Source organism: Procambarus clarkii, chromosome 51, assembly GCF_040958095.1.
Source record: "Procambarus clarkii isolate CNS0578487 chromosome 51, FALCON_Pclarkii_2.0, whole genome shotgun sequence".
NCBI classification, from domain to species: Eukaryota; Metazoa; Arthropoda; class Malacostraca; order Decapoda; family Cambaridae; genus Procambarus; species Procambarus clarkii.
This window is the reverse complement of record NC_091200.1, coordinates 17,718,349-17,744,873: the sequence shown is the minus strand read 5'-3', so window position 1 is coordinate 17,744,873 and position 26,525 is coordinate 17,718,349. Positions and strand designations below refer to the sequence as shown.

Below are 26,525 nucleotides of genomic sequence, written 5' to 3'. Positions count from 1 at the left end.
CTGGAGACAAGTCAGAAAAACATTGGGGTTTATAATTGGGGATCATAAAAAACATTTGGCATTATATTTTCCTAAAATCTGTCAAAGTTTATAACTTATATACATATGATTTATTGAAACTCACTTAGTACATGGTACATACCTTACTGAGTTCACCATTAAGATAGAAGATTGCCTCACTAACACTCTGGCCATAGATCCCCTCTTGTTGTTTCTGAGCAAAAGCTATGCCCAACTTAACAATGCTAGCTCGAATAACAGCAGATAAGTTATTACCATGAACGCGAGTCAGATCTGAGAGAAAATAAGAGAAAAACGAAAAATTAAAGTTAATAATAAACTGTATACTAAAAATAATATGAATTGCAAGTAAACTTCTAGGTTTCAATGTGCAACGAGGGGCAGGGAGGTGGAGACGCGGCGAGGGGCAGGGAGGTGGAGACGTGGCGAGGGGCAGGGAGGTGGAGACGCGGCGAGGGGCAGGGAGGTGGAGACGCGGCGAGGGGCAGGGAGGTGGAGACGCGGCGAGGGGCAGGGAGGTGGAGACGTGGCGAGGGGCAGGGAGGTGGAGACGCGGCGAGGGGCAGGGAGGTGGAGACACGGCGAGGGGCAGGGAGGTGGAGACGCGGCGAGGGGCAGGGAGGTGGAGACACGGCGACGGGCAGGGAGGTGGAGACGCGGCGAGGGGCAGGGAGGTGGAGATGTGGCGAGGGGCAGGGAGGTGGAGACGCGGCGAGGGGCAGGGAGGTGGAGATGCGGCGAGGGGCAGGGAGGTGGAGATGCGGCGACGGGCAGGGAGGTGGAGACGCGGCGAGGGGCAGGGAGGTGGAGACGCGGCGAGGGGCAGGGAGGTGGAGATGCGGCGACGGGCAGGGAGGTGGAGATGCGGCGACGGGCAGGGAGGTGGAGACGCGGCGAGGGGCAGGGAGGTGGAGACACGGCGAGGGGCAGCCAACTTGGTGGCTGCCATCTCTTTATCTAGAACTGACAGTTGTCACAGCTCTAGATAAGGAGTTGGCAGCCTCCAAGTAACCTCCAAAACAACTCCTTTAAGCTGTCTAAGGCAAATGTCAAAGCAAAGTTTGAGGGAAATAATATATAGTCATTTTCTATACTGTGTAGGGAAAATTAGTTGGAAAATAACACTTACTACCCAGGGACAAAAATTGTGTGTGTTATTTGAATGAGATATGATTTGATAATAAATTATAGAGTAACCATAGGAAGTTTCTGATATTGTGCACTAGGAATTAATTACACAATAATGTTACAAACTAAATCCAAGTCACAAACCTGTAATAATTTTCAAAACATATGCAGCCACTTGAGGTTCACTGCAATGTTTCTTGCATAAGTAACTGAGAATTTCAAAGCCATCTTTTATGTTGTCTTCATCATAATTTGAGGTAAACAGTGTATGGACAAACTTGAGGATCTGAAACGGGAAAGAATAACTTGTATAATAGTCTAATATTTTCTTAACTTCAAGTCATGAGTCAATGACCTGCTATATACCAGTTGTCCCAACCCAACTTTGAGCTGCATATGTGACCTAAAGGCAGTTGCACCCTTTCAATGTGTGCCTGCATGGTGATTGCTATAGTGAAACCGGCCATTGGTTAGCAACCAACCCCCATCAGTCTGCGATCATTCAATCCCAGCTCAGCTTGGCACTAGCGATCTCTCACTGATCCTATTTTCAGGTCTTATAGGGCAGAGAACATCTCTCTGATCTTCCTCAGTGGTGAAGTTAGTCTGCATGAGCAGGAAAAATATAGTTTTGTATCTGTCACTTTCCATCTCTGATTCAACAACTGTCAACTTTACTTGCATTATTTCAGCCATAATGTGCAGGTGTGAAACGCTGACAAGGCAAGAGCATGAAAAAGTGTAAGTTAGAGCAGCAAGGCAGGTTTACTGCACAATACTACAGCAGACACAGGCACACTATAAGAACTACTCTCTAATCAAAGCACCTCATTACCCACAAGAGCATGAGTGATTGTCCACCTCAAACTAAAATTTCCTTATTTTCATTTGTTCATATTTTACTGTATAGTGTTTGTAAATATTTGCATTTTATTGTAACACATTTATTTTATGGCAATGACTTAATTTTTAGGGTACTGTAGATACCACCATTAATCAGTCACCTCATACTGTTAAATATGTGGATGAACATAAGAGTAAATAATATGAAGACAGGCTACAGGAGCTAACTAACATCGCTGGAGAGCAAAAGAACCAGTGGAGCAATGGTTATAATATACAATATATTTAGGGACATAAATAGAGTAGAAAGAGACAGTCAGTTTCAAATGGGGAAAACAGAACAAAGGTATATGTAAAAACTGGAAACACAAATAAGCTGGGCAGGAGAGGAAACACGGGAGCAAGTGTTTAGTGATGGGAAAAGAAAGGAGCAATGGTTGTTGTAATGAGAAGTGACTGCTGAGGTGGAGGGGACAAGCTGGTGGACAGGAAGACTCTGATTTTCCAATAAAACAACAAGTTTTTCCTATCATCTAAAACAAAATAAATTTAAAACATCTTTTAAACAGCTGCTTGTACTAAGTCATATACTAATAACCATTCTATATAATTTTGGAATTAAAACACAATCTTTTTTTTTTGAATGACACCAACTGTGCCATCTTTTTCAGGTATGAAAACTACCACTATAGTTGAGGCAAAATAAAGTCGTAAAATCGTAACACTCACCACTGCAATATCAGCCGTCTCTAGGTTGGGGTACTTTGAAAATTCTATGATGAGGTTGATAACATCCAGTAAGGAGTTGTGACTATCTTCACCTACGTTAACAGTGCACCAAGACTCATTTACATCACTTAGCCATTGTTGTGCCAATATAATGCACTGATCTTGCAAACTGTAGGAGCTAATATCTTCCAGTATGATGTTTTCTGGAGAAGAAAAATGGTAAATCACATGATGTACAAAATGAAGCATAACATACATTAAAGCTTAGTGTAAGCATATAGGACTTAATTCATTCCTAGTTAAAAGATGCAGAGGAAATACTTCATATCAAGTTCAAAATATTCTATAGAGTTCAAAGACTAAATTATCAACACAGATACAGTTGTTAGTTTGATATAAAGTCAGAGTTGAGGCAGCAGCCAGTGTTACAGGAGAGAATGGAACAATTGGAAGAGGAAGGAAAATTAAAGAGGAAACTAAGGTGACAGAACAAGGAATAAAGGAAAAAACTGGCAAATCAGCAGAGAGCAGCTGAAGGTGCAAAGGAAGAAAATTTTTTCAAATCAGCATCAAGGATCGTGTAGAATGTGCGATGCATCAGAGATAGAAAGGAAGCTATTAATTCTCATTTAAAAATTGTCAGACCCAGAGGCCAACATGGTATGAGTCAAGATCTAATATAGGCACTGCTTTAGTCTTTATATACAATGAAAATTCTCTTATCAAAATCTAATGCACAATTAAATTCAGACGTAAATACAGAATTCAAAGTAAATACAGAATTATATGCCGAGCTGAGATTCCATTACAAATTTGCTAAAAGTAAAACTAGTCATGTCTCACCATCTGTAGTTGCTTCTAATAATGCATTGTTATCATGTTCATCAAACTGCTGAAAATCATCTTTCATTGACACTGATGGTCCAGCTTCATCAAAGTCATCAAAATCCAAGTCTAAGTCGGTGGAAGAACCTGGAATATTTGTAATTCCTTCTTCAGTCATTTTAAAGTAAAGAATAAATAAAAATATAAAAATGTTTGTAAATATACTGTACATCACAGTACAATTTTTGTATTTTTAACTATGACTACACACGGTTTTTTGTTACATTTGGAGCATGGTTCCTGAGCAATGTAAATGTTTCCAAAATATTTTAACTTGTTAGGTAGCATCTCAAAATATTCTGACAATTTAATAAGTACACAAATGTAATTGTACATTTCTATTCTGAATAAAATTCTTACCAGACAGCTGCAGAAAAGACAGGCAAACTCTGCTGGCCATCAGTCCTCCAAGAGCCAAAGCTCAACCCCCAGCATTCACAACTAGGTACGTACAAGAGAAAATACCCCAGAACCCAAGTTGAAGCAGAGAAAGCTAATTAGAGGAACACTGGGCAATGGATGCCTTGCACAGAGGCAGTCTCAAGGAAGGATCAGTCAACTGAACTGAATTCAGTCTCTGCACCAGGTGACAAGTGAAGGTAACTGGATCTTCCAACCTGTTAGTGATGCTGGTGCTGCCCTCTAGTGGCAGAGAACTATGTAGTTACCCAACTGGCAGTTTGCAAAGATTTAACTGGTTTTCCTAGTGTTTTCCAAACTCTTTGGGTTTGTTGTACTGTATCTGCTCTTTGGAATCATGGCAAGCACTTGTTTTTTGGTGGTGAGTTGAGCTTTATCTACCCTGCCTCTTCTCCTTATCTAGATGACAAGACCAGTTGAAAAGTTCTTTGTTACCGTGGGACACAGGTTAACAAAAGCCTGGCAGACATATTGAGTACTGACTGAGACAAGGCCAAGACTCAGATGGTGATTGGAGAAGTCTGGCTCAGATGGCGATTGGAGGAGTCTGGCTCAGAAACCATAATGGCAATTCATTGATGAAGATTATATATCTGTGCTGTGCTTCAAATTTCTTACCTTGGCTCACTGACCTCCTCATATTATTGTTCAATTGTGAGATCCCTGGTTGGGAATCATTGAGAGACTTTGTAGTTCTTGCCTTCACGAGCTCAATGATGCATGCAAAGAGAGCAGGTGGCGTGGAAGATAATAAAAGCTCTTGCAACTTTTCCCCATTGCTTTTAGCATTTGGATCCTGAAAAAAAAATTGTATTCTAAATGTTATCCACTAAATTACTGAAAATATGCATTTTCAATATATAATCAATGACAAATTAAAATTGTAACCGTCTGCACCTTAGATTTGTAAATGTTATCAGTATGTTTATCTATCAGCCTTATTTACTTTATAAAGTACCAGTACATGGGATGGAAAGAAATAAGGATATGATTATATCACACTGGAGCTACTATGTAAGAAATCTTAATCTTCCTGATATAGTTTATCCCACAATCATGCAATTGTATTAACTATTGAAAAACGAAAACACCACAAGTGTCAGCCTCTCTGGACCTCCAGGATACATAAAGAAGCATATTTTATTAAACTGAATCCAGCTTACAGGATTTTCGGATTACAGGACGGAATCAACCGACAACTTAATAGAACTTAATTCTTTAGTATGAATATATTTAAATGTAAATATTTTGTTAGTCTAGTATGAATTCAAAATACAGTCCTCTTAAACATAAGGCGGGCAATGTCAGACACCTTGTAGGCTACTTTTGATAGCCATAAATGTATAATCAAGCAATTAGTGCTACTTCATCCTGTATTTACATAAATACTTACTTCAAGGGATTTTGCCCAGTTGTTCACAATGTGAAATAAATGTTGAAATAACTCCAGTACTGGAAGCACATTACCAAATGCACATGTTGATGGCACAGAACACATCCTTTGTATTCCTGATGTTACCAATTTCATCACCTGCTGTAGTTTCATCTGCAATCTGATAACTAAAAATTACAAAACAAAAAATCCAAACTATACAGGTATATATTAAAAACACATAAGAGATGTAGGTTTACTTCATGCGAAATAAATGCTGTACAAAATATTGGCAATGCATTCCAGATTCAACAGAATGCCATCAAGCTGCCACCATCTCTCTGACATTGATCCGAGTGCATATTAGTGTCTGATCTCTGCAGAACATGGCAACGATGGGAGACGGCCCCAACCAACACCAGCCACGCAGGTGAAGTGATCAAGTAACAACCAAGAAGCAGGAACCCCTCTTTCTCCATCAGATGGCATGTCATACAGTCCTACTTTTCAGAGTAACTCCTCATCTAACATTCAAAACATTCACCCCACACCAAGTCTCATCACATACTGCTGCTATTTCTGGAAATCACAAATGCATTATACTATATGCCATCTAATTACAAAAAAATTTGGCCATGGAATGCATCCTCCACATCATATAATTAATCTTGATAGGAAAAGTATTTTAATTATGTCCTAATTTCCCAAGAATGTATACATGTTATATATAGAAGGTATATATAACAGCATGTTCAATTTAAATGTTGGATAATAAAGTTCAAACGCTGATATGCTCATTGTACTGGCCACTATTGTAATGGATTTTTGTTATATTTTGTTTAAAGAAAAATATTTACGTGACCAACAGCACTAAAATAAACCAGCATTATAAAAGGCAGTGCTATGAGAACATAGCCATAAAATCGTTGCCAAGGCAAAATCTGGGGAAAAACAAGCCACGTTGTGCAATCACATAATTAAGGTGAAGTGATTGGCATGCCTTGTCTATTACTCATACACACACCACAGACATAAGGCCAGGAAGTGGTGAATGTAGCTGCTACTCCAAGAGAGAAAAAACTATTACCAGTGCACATACGAACCAAAACATCTGTCCTACCACAAAATACCTCGAAACTGTCAATGTAGTGGCAAAACAAGAGACGAGAACCCCAGTGCTGAAATACATGAACTTACTGAGCAGAAAAGATAACCCTGATCATCGTGAAAAAGAAATCCATACATAAGAACAGCTTGCCTACACACACACGTAAAGCATTCACAAGTTTAGTATGAATTTTGGGGTCAGTTGAAGCTTAGGCAAAGGGTTACAAAATTGTTAATAAACCAAATTCAATCATCAAAACTGATTTAGAGAAACCTAAATATGTTTTGTGGGTTCACTAGATCCTCTCTCCTAAATAGTTGACTATTACTTGTGCACTAAAACTAAACAATGTACTGCACCAAAAACCGATTTAAGGAACTTACGAGGAGGGAACTTAGGAGGAGGTGTAAGAAGGAACTTACACATCTCTTATTAACAGACACTAAGAAAACAAATTCAAGCAGAGCTGAAAAGAATCGTTTACCTTTGATCAGAAATATGAAGTAGTACAATTACAATCAGCTGCAGTACTTGTAGTAGAACTTGTAAACCATTGGAGATGGTAAGGATGTCCTCTGTTTCCACCTGGAAAACACACAATATGCATAATTTTTCTCAGTAATAAAAAAATGTCAAGCTTTCAACTACAAGAAAATTCAATATTTAAACAATATTGTCAAAATGAAGGCACATTACAGTATTAATGAACACACACACTGTAAAGACATAAGAAATTGTTAAATTATATTAAGATGTAACATGAAGTAGTGTACAAGCCTACTGTATAAATAAAAAGAATGAATGCATGATGGAAATTTAAATCTTATTCAAACATTTTTTAAATACAGCAATTGCACAAACCTTCATGTGGGATCAGAATAATATCCAAGGCTGGGCCTCCACCCTCCCTCCACCTTCCTCTCTCTTCCCCAGAAATTATTTCCTAGTATTAAGTTTACAGAGTTTTTACCTAAAATACCAGTGTTGAATGTAATGAAGCGCTATTTTCTGGGTGAGACTCGGAGGTTTCCCAAAATTATACTGGGCTGATGAGTATATTTTAGACTGTGGCAACAGTAAATCAATGGAGTTCTTAACCTACTGGGGACCACGAGCCAGAACCTGGCCCCCCTCAGAGAGGCACGAGAAGCAATTGCTATAGACACTGCCATGTAGTTGGAAGCAGTCCATGTCTGCCATCTACCAGGTCAGGCACCCACAAAGGTAGGAATCCCAAAACAAACTACAGCTGGTTAAAAATTGAAAACCAAAAGCTGAATGAGCAAGCAGAACTCCCCAATCAGAAAACGGATAAACAAGCATATTATCACCACAACCGTCGTGATGCTGTAAGCGCAGTTCCCCCTCCCTGGAAGCGGGAATCTAGGTAAACTGGCTCGCACACCACCACACCGCAGCACAACACCACAAGGCACAGCAATGCTCAAAGATTGGAGACAGAGTCGAATGACCACCACCCAACACAACAGCCTCAGAACTGGGGTTGGGTAGCCAGTGCAGGAGGTCTGGGGGCTCCTCCTTCCCTCTTCCAGGAAGGGGGGAGCTGTGCAGAGGCTGTGGTGATGTTATGCTTGTTTGCTCGATTTCTGATTGGAGAGTTCTGCTTGCTTGTTCGGCTTTCGATTTGCAATCTTTAACTGTAGTTTGTTTTGAGATTCCTACCTTTCTGGGTGCCTGATCTGGTAGATAGCAGACACAGACTGCTTCCAACTACAAGGGGGTGTCTATAGGCCATTGCTCCTCGTGCCTCTCTGAGGGGGGCCAGGTTCTGGCTTGTGATCCCCTGTAGGCTACAAACTCCATTGATTGACTGTTGCCACGGTCTAATATATACACATCAGCCCGGTATAGCTCAGGGGAGCTGGAGGGGCTCTCTACAGAAAATATGCTCAAAAAGTATAAAAAAAGTAACACTTAGGTTTGCAAAGTAACCATACCCTAATGAGATGATTGCTCATCTCAGCAACCAGTCATTCAATTTATTTTCTTCATAACTACAGAATTCTCTTATTATAATGGCATGGAAGATGCCATGTTTATTGAAATACATCAATGAACTGAAGCAACTGATCAGATGAAGAGAAATACCTAGATGAGAGCAGACTTTAAGAGATGACATTTTGCCTATACAGTAATGTTATCATGGTGCTTCTCTACAGAACTGTCAGCACTTTGTTGACTCTACAATGAACCAAGTCAATGACTTATAAATTGACAAGCAACTGCTGTGAACTAATTTGTTCTTAATTTTGATTAAGCTCCTCCCTTACCCCTTAACAAATTTAATGGCTGCATCCCTGTGTAGTATTACACAAAACCCTGGTCACATAATCAAGCAAATATTTATGATTTAGTAGATAATGGTGCTGAGAATTATGCCAGAGCAAAACATTACATTTGAATGAGGGAAAAAACTTAAATTCTCTTAGACAATTCACCTGCTCTACGAAGGCTATTATTCTCTCTATCATGCATTCCTCCTCTTTATGAAGAATTTTCAACTCTTTAAAACTTGTTTTCAATTTAGAGGAGTTGTTCTTGGAGAGCTGGTTCTTGGGCAAGTCACAAGAAAATGTAGATAATCGATATATATCTTCTAAATGGGAGAGAAAATCTGACTTATTATGGCTATTTCTTGACTCCTTCTTAAATTCTACAATTTTTGTCCATTCACTCTGCAAAAAAAAAAGAAGGACCCTTTAACTGAATTTACATGCTTGAAAAGGAATAAATATAAATATTTGCCCAACTCTCAATACCAAGTGAAGACTATGACGCATCAGCATGTCTGGAGAACACATTTTACACCATAACGAGCCTCACTAACCAAAATAACTTTCCCATGCTTACTGCAAACAGGTAATCTTTTTGTATTTAATTTATTATCACATCAACCAAAGAAAGCTACAGTGTACATATATATATTTTACTTCAAACCTTCATTGGATCATTAATTATGTTTTGATTATTATTGTGCTGTATTCCTAATATGGACATTAGACTGTAGCATCTTAAATCTCAAAAGTGAGGCCAAATTAAACCAGTTATAAAACAATCATGACCTAGAGCCTCAGTAGATTAATCAAATTTAAGCCACTGTTTGCTATTACAACTCCTTACCTCAGCACAGCTTGGATCTCTAAGACGTAGTTGAAGAAGCAGCTGGGCTAGAAGTACTGGATTTTCTAGCGAGGCAACTGAAGCCATCCCGCCATTAACTATGCCACCTACAAGTTATTAAAATAATATATAACCTATAATATATAACATATAATAAAATATATACTGTATACAAAGCCATTTCACACAAGTAATTTCTCTTACGTATTTATTTTATTCATTTATAAAATATTTTTGTTACACTAAATCATTCAACTCGTTCTCACACTGTGCTGAGTACCATTTTTGTAAGAAGTGCATTTATTTTCTAATTAACAATTTTTCTTTGCATTAAGTTTTGTACTTGTGTATTTCTTCCTTATAAAGATCGATGCACTGTGAGGACAGGTTAAAATTATTACATACAATAAATAAGGTGAAGTATACCCTCCCTATGGACAGGCAGGACTATATGAAGGAGCTTAATTCTGCCATCTTTCACCAGCTCATCGCTCAAAACAGATGATTCATCCTGCAACACAGGATGCATCACATGAACAGTCATAGTAAGGTACAATAAAATTACAGTATACACAAAACCAAGAGACTTTATCTTGTATGCCTGATTTACAAAAGATTATATGAATCATTAATGAAAGTAAATTAGCTACTAGTAGTTCAAGCAAATGTTAATTACCTTGACATGCTTTGGGACCGGAACCAAGGACAGCAGAACCAAGAGAGTAGACAGTGCGGTTGCATTCATATCTACATAGCCCTGAAAATAAAATAAATCTCATCCATATAATCAAAAGGCATATACAAATTTCATCATTACCCCTCCTTCCTATGAAGCTTATGCAAGAAAGGGTTCAAAGCCTCCTGCCTGAGACTGGCCTCTCCTGTACAAACAATTGGTTGGCTTTCCTATTGACTTAACTTTGGTACTGGGTCATGCTCTCTGTTTCATGATCAAGTAAGCCAACAACCTTCTAGTCTTTTGGACTTTAGGGTTGCTTGGTTCACTTTTGCTGACCATCGCTAATAAGAGGCTGAAAACTGCAACTTCAAGAAAAAGAAGACATAGGTTCAAACTAAGGAAACAAAGCTGTTTAAAAAAATTAGAAAGTTCACTTTTGCAAACAGGGTGGTAGACAGTTTAAACAAATTAAATATGAAGGCGGAGGCAGTCAGAAGTGTCAGTAATTTCAAAGCATCATATGAGTATCGGGAAGTCAAGAGCACTATGAGCATAGCCCTTATCTTGTAATTACATTTAGGTAATTACTACCACTGTCGTTTTTTTTTTTTAATTACAAGTCCACCAGTCCTGTAACGGCAAGCACCATTTACAGTGCTGTGGGGCTCAGTTGTGCTTCGGTCTTTTTTAGTTTAGTTCCCTTAAACCAATTACAGTTTGGTGCTGGTATTTTTCTTCTTCCAGCTGGTTAATGCTCTTCTCTAGTTTGCTTGGTTTCTATTACCCTTACCGGGTTGCTCTATGACTGGACAGCACTTCTTTCTGGTGCTTTTTTTATGCCAAGTCTCTATGTTCATCAGCTTGTTTGTTGCTCATATGAAGTATACATTGTACTTCTGAAGTGTTTGTGAGTATGCAGTCATATCAACTTCCTTTTTGTTACTTCCACAGCCATTTTCTGGACCTGAGAGTTTTGGAGGTTTCTCAGTATCCTAAATGTCAAATATCTCAATGCTCTTCCTTGCCTTCAGCAATGCAGAATGGACTCGCATAAAGGGATATTGTTCAGTCTACCATGCCTGCTTTGCTCTGGATTGTCTGGTTCTGGCTGCTACTATTTTAGATAAAATCACTTAATCTGTTACTGGTTTTAATATTACTTTTATTAATTGCTGCACAAGAATTATTTCTTGCCAGTATGTTATACAAACAACCTTGCTGGTCATTCCTTCTTCCAGTATAAATTACTAATTCATCCTGTTCATTGCCAATTTTCATTTGCATATCACAATTTTTCACTCCCTCATCAAACTGCCTATATTTATTTTGAGTGTTTCTCATGCCCCCAAATTAACTAAAAACCATTTTTTATCCATGGTTTATTAAAAAAAATTATTATTATAAGATTATAGTGCACAGATTTTCACACACCACATCTTTCAATAATATTATCTATTCTTATCATACCTCTTATCCCCACTCATACTTCTCAGCCTGTGTGCATCTTTACCTGATAAAACAGCTTGAAGACAGACGAACTTGGATGAGCAAGACCTGTCTCCATTAGTGTCTGTAGAAGCTCTAGCCCAGATCTGCTACACTGCTTCCCACTCACTAGTCTGGTACAATGAATAAAAGTTAAACAATTAGGCTCTGAGTGCATATGAAAAGCTACTTTTTGAACAAGACACCCAGATGCTCCCGTAAACAAGATTATGACAGTCAGGAAAGTATAACATTCTGCATCATCACAACAAATTTTTCAAACGTCCCTGTCGGATGATATTGTTACTACAAAGACACTGGGGAAAATTTAATTAATGACATTTGCTTGTTTCCTTGGGATAGGAGGTAGTGCTGCCTCTCTGTTCTGTTTTTCTTTATACTTTTCTTACCAAGTGGGGTTTATTTTGTTATGCCTACCTTTCTGGGTGCCTAACTCTGGTCGATGGCAGATAAGGAAACTCCCCAACCACAGGGGGTTTTCCAGGGCCATTGCTCCCTACAACCTCTCCGAGGGGGCCAGGTTCTGGCTCGTGGTCCCCGGTAGTTATCTTCGTCAAACTCCAAAGACTAATGGCTTGGTCCAATACATCACACATTAGGCTGATAGCTCCAGGGAGCCGAAGGGGCTCCTCCACAGAAATATACACAAGCTGAACACTATATCCTTAAACCTGGTTATACAATTCAAGTAAGTAATATGCCTGTAAGGCTTACCTCAATGTCATGTCCCATACTGGAGTCCATTTTCCAATTTTTTTCTCATTTTCAGTTCCACTCATGTGATAAACCTTATTGTATTGATGAGCTAGAGCACAAAGACACCTGAAATATAGATACATACCACAATTGTACTAAAGTAATATTTGTAATCATTAACCTGCAATATTACAATATTACATGAATGGATGGAAAAAAATGGTAATGTGTGAGAAAGTTGTGTATAAAGAACAGGAAAAATAATACAAGATTCTTGTCAAAGAGTTAATCTGGCATGTTCACAAGAGATTTTTCTGTAAGGGTTCTCTTTGGTGGCTCCCTAAGTGCCTGCATATTTAGCTCCAAGCCCAAGCACCTCACCAGGCCCACTGAGTCACAAGCACCTACCAGAGATCAGAACCAGAATCTTGCCACCTAAACAGGAGCAAGAAAGCCTGGGGATACTAGATCAACCCAGGCCAAAAGGAAAACTACCAAAAGAGTAGAGCACCCCCAAAAACAAGCAACTCTCAGTCTCATTCACTTCGACTCAACTTCAGTTCTGCTCTCGATTGATTGTTGGTGTTGGCCCCATTTTTTCATGGTACTGTTTTACCTGTAAATTAAAAAAATTATAGGTACTGTTTCTTCTGTTTGCTTCTTACTTTGCCTTTTCTGTAGAACAATATAAAGTGCAACCAAGTCACAATTGAAAGGTCATGGGTTCGATACTCATGCAGGACCAAGATGCTTAGACACATTTCCTTTCTCCTAACGTCTATGTTTATCGAACAATAAATATGCACCCAGGAGCTAGGCAACTGTTGTGGGTTGCATCTTGGGGCAGGAAGGGGAAGGCTTGTCATTGGCCTAGGAGACTGATAAGCCTAACAGACTTCCTGTCCCCAACAATAGGAAACCACTTCTCTTCTCTCAAACATAATTTCCAATTTCTATACAGCCTTCTTCATTCCAAAGAGGAATAATTTTATCCAATAAGAACTTTTTATGTTCATTCAATTAAGGTCATTATCATCATCTTTAGTGACTGACCTGTACAGACTTATGTTCTCGAGCTTTAAAAAGAGTGTACCTTTAAACTTGCCAATGTATTTAACTACAGTATAATCCAGTATCAGGTCACCTGAAAATAAGGAAAAACCCCAACCACAGGGGGGAGGGGGGTGTTCCAGGGCCATTGGTCCCTGCACCTCTCCGAGTGGGCCAGGTTCTGACTCGTGGTCCCCGGTAGGCAGAACTCCATAGACTAATGCCCCGGTCTAATTGATCACATATTAGCCTGATAGCTCCAGGGAGCCATAGGGGCTCCCCACAAAAGTATGCAATATATACAATGAGATGGATGTCTGCAGGACCTACATATAAAAGTACAGAAAGTCAGTACAGACTTCTATGATTGTTGTACCAACATAAATATCACTTACCATATAACATGCTCTTGTATTGCTGGCTTTCTGCACTCAGACAAAGTGTGGGTGAATAACTCCAACATCATGGAACACTTTGCTTGGTCAAAGAATGCACTGTAGGATTTCAACAGCTCATGAAGTATTTGATACCTGTTTAAAACACAAAATTATTTACACTTTTATTTTAAAGTAACAAATCTGAAGTTTTTCTTTTACCACAAAATTTAGCCTATAAGAACTTTTATATCTCGTGAAACATCAGGGGTAGTCATTACCCCATCTTGACATTTCTTTACATCACTGTCAGCACCTTGTGACTTGTTTATTCAACCATAGTATACTTAACATTTGCAACAACTTTGGTTTAGAAATCTTTCCTCTATGTTGTGTACTTACCCTTTAACTATCCACAAAACCCAACTTGGGCACTTTCATTCTCTAAACAATACATTTCACACACATTTTTGTGGCTTGCTATAACCTGGCATATTAAACTCTCATCCAAGTACAACTAGAAATGCAATTAATTCCCAGAATAAAAGCTATGATTCCATACTAAACTATTTGCTTCTTTAACTCTTCAATCCCTCTGAGGTCTTCTCTTCCTTGAGAAGCCTTACAAGTAATCTTCTCCATACCATTCATTCAATGTGATAATACCCCCTCAATAGATAACCAACTTCACGAAAGATAAAAGCAGACGTTTACTTAGGCAACAGGTGTCGGGAAACATACACCAGAAGATAATGTTTAGATAGAGGCATCTAGAAGATTTTTGCCATTTCATTCCATAAACAAAAATGTAAAATGTTCTTTACCATGGAATTGTATGCAGCTGTGTTCCCTCTTCACGTAGCAGGCACACCAAGGGTTGTAATCCAACTTCAATTCTTCGTCTCTTGTTAGGCTTGTTGCCTGTCGCATTACTATTATCATTACTGCTGTCCTGGGTAACATCCAGAACTCCATAGCCATTGTTGTCTTGGAAAATCTACATAAATATGATATAAAAAACAATTTTTGTTAAGAGCTTAGTGCTAATTCAGAAAGTTTATAAAATATACTAATGACATGTGACGATTGAGACTCTTAGAAGTATATAATCACCTGTGCTAGTATTGTTTGATCAACTTATGCGTGGTATATTCTGTAACAAGTCCTTTATCACTCTCATTTCAAATAACATGTTTCTCAAATGTAGCTATTTCACATACATATACAGTATATGTAATTATCTAAGCGTAGTTACAGGACGAGAGCTACACTCGTAGTGTCCCATCTTCCCAGTACTTTTTGTCGTATAACATTTTGAAAATACTGATGGTTCTGATCTCCACCACTTTCTCACCATTGTTCCAACCGTCTACCACTCTGTTTGCAAAAGACAACTTTCTAATATTTTTCGGCATCTTTGTTTCCTTAGCTTGAATCTATGACCTCTTGTTCTTGAGGTTGGTGGTGTCAGAAATTCCTCTTTGTCAATTTGGTCGATTCCCGTTATTATTTTTAAGTGGTGATAATATCACCTCTTTTTCTTCAGTGTTCTAGTTTTGGCATATTTAACGCCTCTAGCCTTTCTTCATAACTCTTGTTTTTCAGTTCTGAAAGCCATTTAGTAGCATGCCTTTACACCTTTCCAGTTTATTGAAGTGCTTCTTAAGATAAGGGCACCATACAATTGCTGCATATTCAAATTTTGGTCTCGCAAAAGTCATGAGCAGATTCTTTAGTATTTTACCAGCCATGTAATTAAAAGGAATTCTGAAGCTGAAGAGTGCAGCATATGCTCCTCCTACAATGTCCTTCGTGTTCCTCTGGTGACAGTCCATTATCCAGAACCACCCCAGACCTCTTTCTTTGTTAGAGTTCTTTAACTCCTTTCCACATAATTTGTAGACTGTGTGGTCTATTTTCTCCTATTCCACATTTCATAACATGGCATTTATTCACATTCAATTCCATTTGTTACACGGTGCTCCAAGCATTATGGTATTCTGTGTCTGGCCTCCTGTTCCCTCTGCCTAGTTTCATTACATATGAAAAGTAATGTAAGAGGATGAAGGTGATAGATAATTAGTTATTTATCAGTTGTTGTTAGTTAAAACAAATAAGGCTCGAAGTGTTTAGATAAGAAGCTTCTATTTGAGCAAGCCACTCGGCTGCTAACTTAGGCAATATCCTGTTCCCACGTGGACACAGCCAAGTCCAGCCAGGTCAGTGTGACCTTCTCATCCCTAATGCAGTGGCAATCCTCTCAATCTACAGTCATTGGGCCATGAATGGTGAATAAGTAATACTAGACAATTCCAGTCCAACCCAGAATGACCTCCAGAAGATGTATTCAACAACACTCAAAAGACTTTCTTTAAGCAAGACCACCAAGATTTTTTTTGTATAAAACAGAATCAAATGCTTTTTGACAGTCTAAGAAAATACATTATCTAAATGTCAGATTAAATATAAAAAAAAACTAATTTTGATAAATTAATCCTCTTAATACTATTAAAATTCACTCAAAAAGTATAATAATCATACGGATATCAATAAGTTGTCAAAATAGGCACAATCATACTTCAAAGTGTGGGTGTCAACATCAGAACAAAGTCAAACTACAAGAAAGAAACTTTCTCGCTCTCCTTACTTCAGACTAAAATGTCTACAGTAGAGTATATACATCACTGTGCTCGTTACCTTGCAACAAAGCCTTGCTGTTAAAGTTACTAGAAGAGTAGGTATGGTGTAGTGATCAACATTTAAAGCAGATGATGATGCTAATTTGTTCTTCATTGTCAGTTGGTCAAGATGATCATGAACAAGTTGGTAGAGGTGGTGGAGACAACGCTGCCATTTAACGGAATCATGTACAAATTGGCTTACTTCAATGGTTTCCCCACCTGAAAAAAAATTGTTTAACAAAATTGTTATTACAGGTACTACTGCATCTTTGAGTAATTATATTTTGGCTTTATATATACACATGACCACATGCTTTCTGGACATTACTTATATGGATATGCCCGTTATTCATCTTGGATCTGTCCGAATAAAAAACGCATGATAAACTGGTGAGGCGAGAGGTCTGGATAAAAATATGCGATAAAATTGTGAGGTGAGCAAACGCCAGGCCTTGCTGCCCAATGGTACCTGGATTGTACCTGGATGGGATTCTGGGAGTTGTAACAGTTAAGTACTTTCATAAAGCCTTCACAGTATTGTCAGCTATCTGGACTATTGCTGGTTCATGGGACCAAGTAACGCTAACAACACTAAGAAAATGGTTGGAGAAAACTTTGTCCTGCATCAGGTCTGTTTCCTGCAGAAGTCAATGATGCAGATTTTGAAGGATTTGGGCCTGAAAACATTAGCAAAAAGAACAAATTAGGAGAGGAATTCCTAGCCTTTATCAGAGGGAATAAAGCCCCAGAACTGAGAGTAGAACTGGTGACAAACACAAGAAGCTGAAACAGACGAATGGATATATTATGGCATAGATGCCCCGACCTTTCAAATCATTACTGATGACGAAATTATAGATTTAGTTTCAGACAAAAAGCCAGAGGAGGAAAATCTGGATGATAATGAGGGCTAAAGATGAAGTGAATGAGGAATGAGTGTTAAAGGAAAAAGCTAACATGGAAAAAGTTCAGAAATATTTTAAAGGCATTCTTGATTTTATGGAACCAAGTAACAGTGAGTGTGGCACTTAGGAGATAATGAGCATTTACAATAGGAATGAGCAGTTTTTGCAAACAAGTACGAAGGGATTGAAACAACTCTCAGTTAAAAACTCTTTTTGCAAATGCTTCCTAGAAACCTCACACTAAATCACCAGCACCCGAATCATCACATGATGACCCAAGGCTACCTCATCACCATTAATCTTTACTTCAATCAACCTAACACCATAAACATCCACCACCACATCTACTATGGAAATAACAATGCACCATCAACAATAATCTTCAAGTTAACAAGCAGATCAGAACTTCTCATATTGGTCATTACAAACAAAATACTGTAGAATTTTTTCAAAATATTTCCCCCTAGATTTTCAGGATGACCAACCACTCACCCGGACACAAGTTATTGACTCAGCGTTGGTCACGAGGTGTCCGGAAAGCATGTGGTCATCTAGCATCTACACACATACATATAAATACACACATTACAGTTATTTATCTATCTATCTCTGCCTGATTTTTAGCATGACCATAACAAAAACTGTATTGTATAAAATTTTCATGCATACAGAGCCACTTTTATCTCAATAATGTTTCCATATATTTCAATTAATGTAAAGACAAATACTGTAGTCATATTTAATAATTTGCAATTAAGTGAACTCTTATCAAGGCAACTTGCAACCTTACCTTTTTGTGGATGATGTATCAAGATCTGTAGATTCACATATTCGAGCCAATTAGTTTGACGAGGAGATGAGTGGCTCTCCCACATAGCTAATACCGAATTAAATGTTTCTTCTCCAATGCTACACAACAAATATCTCCATTCACTTGACATCTGGAAAAAATAGGCATACCAATAAGTATTTACAGAGCAAAACACAGCTTCTGAAAATATTCAGACTGTTTTAGTATTTACATTATTTTCCTGCTACATTCACTAGTACTGTACATAATTTTTTCAAGCAAAATATAGCAAATTCACCTCAAATACCACCCACCAGGTAATCTTATTTATGTTACTTCTGCTGCAATTATCTCCAATCACTATGCATTCTTCTATATACTCTAATAAGGTATTTCAAGAATACATCGTTAAGTCTAGAACAACACAATTGTAATTAAAAAGTAATGATTACGGAGTAAAACATGAAGATATATAACTTACAGCCTTAGTAAATGTGAGCAGAAGACTGAGTAAACTGGATTGAAGACCAAACTGTGATGGCAACTTGCTGCTTGTTAGGGCCCGCTTCAGAAATGCTGGCAAACGCCTCAAGACTAAAGCAGGATTATAAATTCTATGCTGAATGCCTTGCATCTTGCAACATTTCACAATACCTTCCATAACACCAATGATGGTTACAGCATCAGTATTGGGGAGATCATTTTCATACACCCATATGAAGATTTTCATTAGATCTGCAGAAGATGAAAACTATGATTAGAAATATGAATCATTGGACACCATAAATTCATGGTGCTTCATATATAATCTTAACACTTTCGCCCGGGCATGACGCAGCATTGCGTCATCCGTTTACTGTCGGTGATGCCGAGGATGACGCAGCATTGCGTCATCCACTTTAAATAATCCCCAAAAATCAGGTTTTTATCGGATTTTTTTTGGGACTGGTTTTAAAATGCGCGCCGATGTCTTCCCATTTTCCTTGTTGCGCCTCGTGGCCTGCAGGCGGCTCGGCACACGCCGTCGACCCATTGTTTTTGCTCCACTGTTGTGACCAATGTCGCCTCCCCTCGCATCTCAAACATGTGAACATTTCGGCTATTTTCCGTGGCTATATTTCTTACTGCGGCTTTAGAAACTATCTATGCTTACTCCACGATGGATAGTGATCATGAACAAGGCCCTTCCAGGAAGAAATTTGCGAAAGAAAGGCTTGAAAAGGGCGGGAATTGGGAGTGTAGCTGGAAGGCATCCGAGCGCTCACTCACGGCTAACGCGTGGCCCGTCTTCAACTCGTCGGCGGTTAGAGCGTGACCAGGTTTTTTATTTTATATGCAAATGTTCCTCTAGAGAATTCTATTGCAAACCCATTGAGACCAAAATGAAAGACCTAGGACGAAAATTGAGGTGACCAGAGTGAAAATAGTGAAAACATTTTATCGCGTTTGCTTGCTCCTGGGTAACTCGTTCGCACTTTCTCTGTTTGCTGCGGGTAATTAGCCGGGCTTTTGGAGTTTATATGCATTTAGTGCTGTAGAGAATTCTATTGCGAACACAATGATACCAAATTTAATCTCGTAGGACGAGAATTCCGGTGACAAAGTTGAAGAGAGTATACACTTTTCAGAATTTACGAGCGCTCCCGTGACACCCTGGGGCCCAAATCGCACAGTTGAGGGGTGGTGCGCGGGGTATGCTAAAGTGTTAAGAAATCTGATTCATTCTCTGTATATTATTAAATGTTTACATTTATTTGTACCTAGTTTTGAGTTACACGAAAGGTGCCCTTCTGGGTGAATCATTCTGCTGCTCCCTAAAGCAAGATTCACTGTGTCCATAAGACAGGATGATACACTGCAGTCACTGCTCTGGCGCCACAGGAAACTATTCCAAGCTTTCCCAGGATGATCATAATGGTCTCAAGTTCCTGGAGAGCATTTAAATCCAGTGCAGAAAGACCAACAAAGATGCATTGAAACTCGAGGCCCATTTGAACCCTCCCTTGACGTCATAAGTGACTGCCATGGCAGGACAATACAGTAAATAGCAAATAGCTGGCCTGCTTAGATTAATGAAGCTTGCCTGCAGCTGGTTTGAAGAGTTCTACTCTTCAGGTCCACACAGGGCCAGGCTTGTCTGATCATACCTTCATTGGTGAAGCTTTTGCTTGAAAAGGCCCACTGGCCCAGTTATCTATAATGACCCACTATTTCCTGGAGGAACTCTTACAATTTCCTCTTGAAAATTTCAAATTTTTATTTGCTACTTTTATCTGGTGAAAGGAGTCTAAAAAACTGTGGGGCTCTAATATTCATACAGTGTTCTTTGTGTTAATGGTACCCCCTACTCGTCACTTAGTTTATTCTGCATTTCCTACCATATCTTTTACTCATACAAGTTATTTTATTATGAATATTTGGGGCCTGATCTTTGAGTATTTTATCTACTCTGAAAGTACGCACCCCCATTTCTCCACTCCCAATCACCCCACATACAGTAGCACTTTATGATTCAATGAAACTGCCCAGGAGTATATGGTTGCCCATTGCCAAGAGAAGAACTAGGGGTAAACAAAGGGACCATATCTGTGAGAGATCCCCAGACACTATATGCAAAACCCAGGCATCCCTGGCCCAAGCTTGCTCAAAAAGCCTGCAGACATTTCCCTGCATGATAACTAAATCCAACCACAAAATAATGTAGTAAAGAGCTGCAAACAACTTTGCCATATTCTCCCAAAAGTGGTCAAAGCCTACTGACCCCACCAGAAGGGACCATAAACAAAGCAAAGCACTTCCTCAGGATATACGAACACAGTTCTCATCACCCAACAGTATACACAGCAAATCCTGTTTTACTGAACAAAGGGAAAGGGAGACTGAAGGAACCTGTGAAGCACTGATGAATATCGTTTTGGTCTGGAAGACCAGACCAAAACATCCATATATTGTATTGAAAACAAGAGGGAAGCCTGCATCAAACACACATCAGCAGTAATATAGGACCTACAACACTGACATTTTGTGTGAGAGGGGTAAGGAAGAAAGAGAGTATTAAGAGTGCTCCAAGTGTTAACAAGTTATTTAAGGGTACTGAAGATTCAAGCACTTTTCAGGTAAGACATCAAAATGGCATTAGAGGGGTTAAAATGATCACTTTTGTAAAGAAATAAGCTGAATAAGAGTACATTTCCAAGAGAGTTAGTAAAGTAGCAGAAGAAAAAATGGCAAAACAGGCAAATTAATATAGGTGCAAGATTAAATATTATATTTATTAAATATATTAAATATTTAATATTTAAAATATTATTATTAATATTAATAATATTATAATAATAATACTGTATTATAATATTTAATATTAAATATTATTAAAATATATATTAAAAAGTTAAAATTAGATTTATAATCCACATTTGTAATCTTACCTCTCCATTTTGCTGGTGATACTTCCAAGTAATACTGAGGAAATCGTAAAAGATACTTAAATGTAATCTGAATGAAGTCTCCAGCAAAGTTTTCAAGTAAATAGGCATTGCTTCTGTCAAGAACTGTCAGCACCAGATCTACAACAATGTGTGCAGAAACACGTGGGGTTCCTGTCAGGAAAAAATACTTGATAAATTAATTATACGTATTGATTTAATACATTTTTCACAATACTAGTACGGTACATACCGTACCAGGCTGTGGGGATGTTGATCCTAGGATTCATAACAAGGTACCCCCCAAAGAAATAAGTTATATGAATTATCAAACATAGCCATATTTATTCAGTGCATCTTAAGCCTGCCTTATAAAGTTCCGTGAGCCTCAGCCAAACACGGAAATATTACTTTTGAGGAAGAATAGGGGTTGTTGTTCCTTTATTTATGGTCCTTTCTTTTGGCTATACTGTACAGTATTAATACTGCCTCACCACTTGATGGTTTGCAACGTCTTCTGTACATTCATTCATAATACTGTCCTACTAGTTTTTGTCTTTCTCTAATTCCCCAACTTGTTATTTTTAGCCCCTGTCTGTTTTTCCTCCTATTTTCTACCATTAGCTGAGGCATTCTTCATGCTACCTACACTTTGTTTTTTGGTGCAAAAGGGAAGTAAGTGCTTTATGGGTAAGACAGTCAAACAGGAGCCAAACTATTGTGCCAGTGAAGACTTCTACTGAAGCCTTCTTCCAAGATTTCACACATTGCCCCCATGCACTCTGGCTGTGGTCCAGGAGCTCTTCCTCAAACACTTCTCTTCAAATACACGATGAAATCATATTAACGTGATGTATCAAGGAGAAAATCAATAGGAGCCATGATGAGGGTTCAAACCCGCTCACTTGGTACTCCCAAGCAAAAAATATTAGAACATTTTCTTTTGCAAACAGAGTGGTAGACGGTTGGAACAAACTAACAAGGTGTTGGAGGCCAAAACTGTCAGTAGTTTCAAAGCGTTATATGACAAAGAGTACTGGGAAAACGGAACACCATGAGCGTAGTTCTCATCCTGTAACTACATTTAGGTAATTACACTTGGGTAATAATTACTAAAGGATAGATGGGAAGCTAAAAGCAGAGCCATGGAAAAGAAAGATAAAATCTTGAAAATAGCTTTTGAAGAAGTTAAAGCAAATCTAAACATGAATGACTACAATAGATTAGGTAAGATTAGGGTTTGAATCCTCCTCATGGCTCCTATTGATTTTCTCCTCGATACATCACGTTAATGTGATTTCATTGTGTATTTGAAGAGAAGTGTTGGAGGCAGCCAACAACTATCTTGCTACTACCACCAAGATCTGCACTAGTGGTGGCTCCATGCCGGCTCACGCCAGATCCCTTCAGCCAGAGGACTACAGCCAGAGTGCATGGGGGCAATGTGTGAAACCCTGATTGGGCTTCAGTAGAAGCCTCAGGACCCCCCTAGAGGATTCAGTTGAATCCCAGGTTGTATTGCTTTTACCATGTCGTTCAGTAGTGGTCTAGGGTGTGCTTAGGAGTATAAAAATGTACTGGTTCAAATTCTCCTAATAGCTCCTACCGATTTCCTAAAAAAAATTAATACAATACCTGTACATAAAAAGAACAAAACAGAGTACAATAATGAGATTCCAAAATTCTCTTCACTACAAATGAGAAATTATTTCATTGCTTGGGCTTATGTTAAGATATTGTTATTGACATTACTCACTCAGAGAGGATTTTTTCATCACCAGCTTAGGCAAAGCTGCAGCACAGCGTTTCAGATTAGCCCTATTCTGCAACACTGTTTGTGAGACTTCCGATTTCTTTCTTTCATCTTCTTCAACTCTTTTGGATTCCTGCAATAAGTACAGTATTGCAAATCTAAATGAAATAAACTACTTATTAAAATAATTATAAAAATAAATACTGCACGTCTTTTAGTATTTATGCAGTTTCTTTGACTTTAAAATTTGATGACAATGATTCTGTTAATACCAAGTATACCCACTAGTACCCTTCCTAATATACTAGGTACTCATTTCTTATTTCAGGATTTGCAGTATTTATGACCTCTAAAAATCTTGTCCACACCATGTAATGGAACCTAGCTACAAAATAATGTCAAGTCATATTACCAACCTTGATAAAGAAGGTCTTAGCACTCCAGAAGACACTGTTCCAATTGAAGCAATCATTTGGTCTAGTGTCCAAATAACCAACAATACTGGGATTATTCAACAAGTGTTTCAGTTGATCACTTCCTTTCTGGGAAATTAACATGAGTTACAATAATGATAAAAATAATGTCATGCTGTATTGTACAAAGATCATCTAATTTTTATTTATATTCACTGCAGAAGTGACCATCCTTTCCTGATATGCCCTACTCTCAACACCAATTCCACAAATTACATTTAATCAATCACACGTCCTAGTTATATAAACTGTTCGACCACTTCTAGTTTCACCATTCACATTCATTTTAAACATTGTATTTAGATATAAGCACTCTTAAAATAAAATAATGTATGCCCTCTAGGGATAACTAAATGCTGTACTGTAGCCATTATGAATTGCTTAACCGCAAGTCTTTTTGTAGTTACTGTACCACCTGTCTTATGCTTACTTTACACTTATCAGTCTACTACAACCCACCTATCTTCTGTTTACAGTACTCGCTTTCGTCTTCAGAATATACAACTGCATTTAAGCTATCGCCTGCTTACTCTCATCTATGCCTTAAGTTATTTTCTCCTTACTCTCACCTTCCTTTCTAGAACTTCAAACTAGAAGCTAGTTGTCTAGTGCTTACTCTCACCTTCCTTTCTAGAACTATTGACCACAAGCCAGTTCTCTAGTGCTCTCTCACCTTCCTCTCCGTAATGCGGTCAGAATCTAGCTGGCGACAGCACTGCTTTACAGTATCCAATGCCATTCTTGAAAATTAAAAAACTGTAATATTGTATTCAGAGTAAGTTTTACATCAAAATATGGAGTAGTAGAGAGAATAATATTTAAATTTGTGTCAAATAAAAATGAACTGGTATTTAAAATAAAAAATTAATATTAGATTTATTCACTATTACTAAATACTGTGTAGTACTGCACTGTACTGTATTAATCTGCTTGAAAATCATGCAAAGGCAGGAAAATTACTTTTTGAGTACTACTAGTATTGCTACCAGTTCAACTTGAAAGGTAGATGCCCAGTTACTAACTCTTATACCTTTTTCAATTATGTTTCTATAGGGCTGATGAACAATAACAGCATTTCCTGCTCTCCCTGTACAGTAATTGTACTGAGTGATCCGTCAGTGTATATGGTCTGTATAATAGTGTTTTTAGTTTGTAGATTGTGTATGTGTTCTAGGGTAGTTCATTTAGCAGCAGGCTGAGCATGAAGGTTGCTTGTGATAACAGTAGTCTCTTAGTGGAGTATGTAGGCATCAGGATGTCAACAGGTACTATCTGCCAAGGGTGGAAGGAAATGCTGTGCTCTTTCATCTTTATATACATCATGCAGTTCCATCATTTTAATATGAGTGGCTGTTCTTTGAATCCATCTACAATCACTAACTCCATTGTGTATGTGTTCTGTCACGTGAATCTCCTGCATAGCAGTGGAACTGCCTTTCCCCTCGCTTTTAATGCCTCTGCACTGAAAGTCCACCTCTACACCAGGCCAGATGAGTAATCAGTCCTGCCACCTCTCCATACCCCCCAGGGCCTGGCACGACCTGGTACGACTCAGAGGCAAGCCGAGCACCTCTGCTAACCTGTAGTTTGCCTTCACAAACGAGCAGTCAGCCGCCTTCAACTAGCAGTGGGGCGTCTCAACACAAAAGCACTGCCAGCCACAAACTAGCAGTTTGCTAGTTGACCACCTTGCATTGACACCGGATGAGTCATCACTGCCAGACTATATAAAGGGCACTGCCTCCCTAGAGAGCCAGTCTCTCTCTTAGTGCTCTTGGATCACCTGCAACGCCGTCTCCCCTCAGCCAGCGTCGTGTGCTGGATGCTGTGGTGGTATAGTAGTTGTCTTCAGCACCACCAGTATACTCTTGTATTGTATTAGATTTAAACTTTCGTATACTTTTGTTATTTGTTCTATATTAACAACCAAGTGATCTCACGAGCCATTTTTGTTCATTAATATTTCAGTAAATTGTTTTAATTATTTATTTGATGATTTTCATTTGTTTCCACCTGCGACTTAAACACTGCAAGGGCCAATAGAAGCATTTTTTGTTTACTTGTGTGATGGAGAGCCATACCATCTTGGTTCAGTATAGCTGCGATACCACAACCCGTTACAGTTCTAACAGATCAACTGATGCAATGTAGTTTTTGTTATCACACAGAAGCTTTAGTCCCATCATAAGATTGATTTCAAATATTCTATCTTGAATGCTAGACATGTTTAGTTTTTTCCACATATTGAGAACTTTAGTCGTTATTAGATAGCCAAGTATAATTCCAAGGACTTCATTTTCCATTTTTTCCAGTCTATCAATAATTTTGCCATTTTGCCGGAGTAAAGCCGGTGCATGATAGTCTACCGAAGACCTTATATATGCTAACTACATTAGTTTTGCTATTATAATATTAACAATGTATTGGGAGGTGTACCCACTACAGTTCTTAGAGCCTCGAGTCTGTCTTTAAATAGAGGTACAATTTATTAAGGTTTGGTTCTTATTGTTTGGCCTAAGGTTAGTTTATTTCTCCTCATAATTACC

General features: G+C 38.4%; 1 protein-coding gene across 3 annotated transcripts in view; it reads right to left on the bottom strand.

Moving 5' to 3' along the window:
• The window catches only part of tefu (Serine/threonine-protein kinase tefu), a 194,936-nt gene that overhangs the window by 52,510 nt on the left and 115,901 nt on the right, over positions 1 to 26,525 (bottom strand). Inside the window, exons 3-24 of one of the 3 annotated variants that reach the window (XM_045768877.2) lie at positions 24,653 to 24,735; positions 23,923 to 24,048; positions 23,510 to 23,639; positions 21,757 to 21,927; positions 18,810 to 19,063; positions 18,329 to 18,479; positions 16,650 to 16,852; positions 14,777 to 14,949; positions 13,974 to 14,108; positions 12,547 to 12,654; positions 11,837 to 11,945; positions 10,324 to 10,404; positions 10,074 to 10,158; positions 9,648 to 9,754; positions 8,966 to 9,202; positions 6,991 to 7,091; positions 5,420 to 5,579; positions 4,645 to 4,822; positions 3,565 to 3,693; positions 2,722 to 2,924; positions 1,294 to 1,435; positions 143 to 294 (exon numbers count right to left, since the gene is read on the bottom strand). In XM_045768877.2, coding sequence (XP_045624833.2) covers positions 143 to 294; positions 1,294 to 1,435; positions 2,722 to 2,924; positions 3,565 to 3,693; positions 4,645 to 4,822; positions 5,420 to 5,579; positions 6,991 to 7,091; positions 8,966 to 9,202; positions 9,648 to 9,754; positions 10,074 to 10,158; positions 10,324 to 10,404; positions 11,837 to 11,945; positions 12,547 to 12,654; positions 13,974 to 14,108; positions 14,777 to 14,949; positions 16,650 to 16,852; positions 18,329 to 18,479; positions 18,810 to 19,063; positions 21,757 to 21,927; positions 23,510 to 23,639; positions 23,923 to 24,048; positions 24,653 to 24,718 — 3,201 coding nt within the window. In that variant the 5' untranslated portion in view covers positions 24,719 to 24,735. The remainder of the gene's footprint in view (positions 1 to 142; positions 295 to 1,293; positions 1,436 to 2,721; positions 2,925 to 3,564; positions 3,694 to 4,644; positions 4,823 to 5,419; positions 5,580 to 6,990; positions 7,092 to 8,965; positions 9,203 to 9,647; positions 9,755 to 10,073; positions 10,159 to 10,323; positions 10,405 to 11,836; positions 11,946 to 12,546; positions 12,655 to 13,973; positions 14,109 to 14,776; positions 14,950 to 16,649; positions 16,853 to 18,328; positions 18,480 to 18,809; positions 19,064 to 21,756; positions 21,928 to 23,509; positions 23,640 to 23,922; positions 24,049 to 24,652; positions 24,736 to 26,525) is intronic. The other 2 variants (XM_045768876.2, XM_045768878.2) reach the window with 2 other exon arrangements.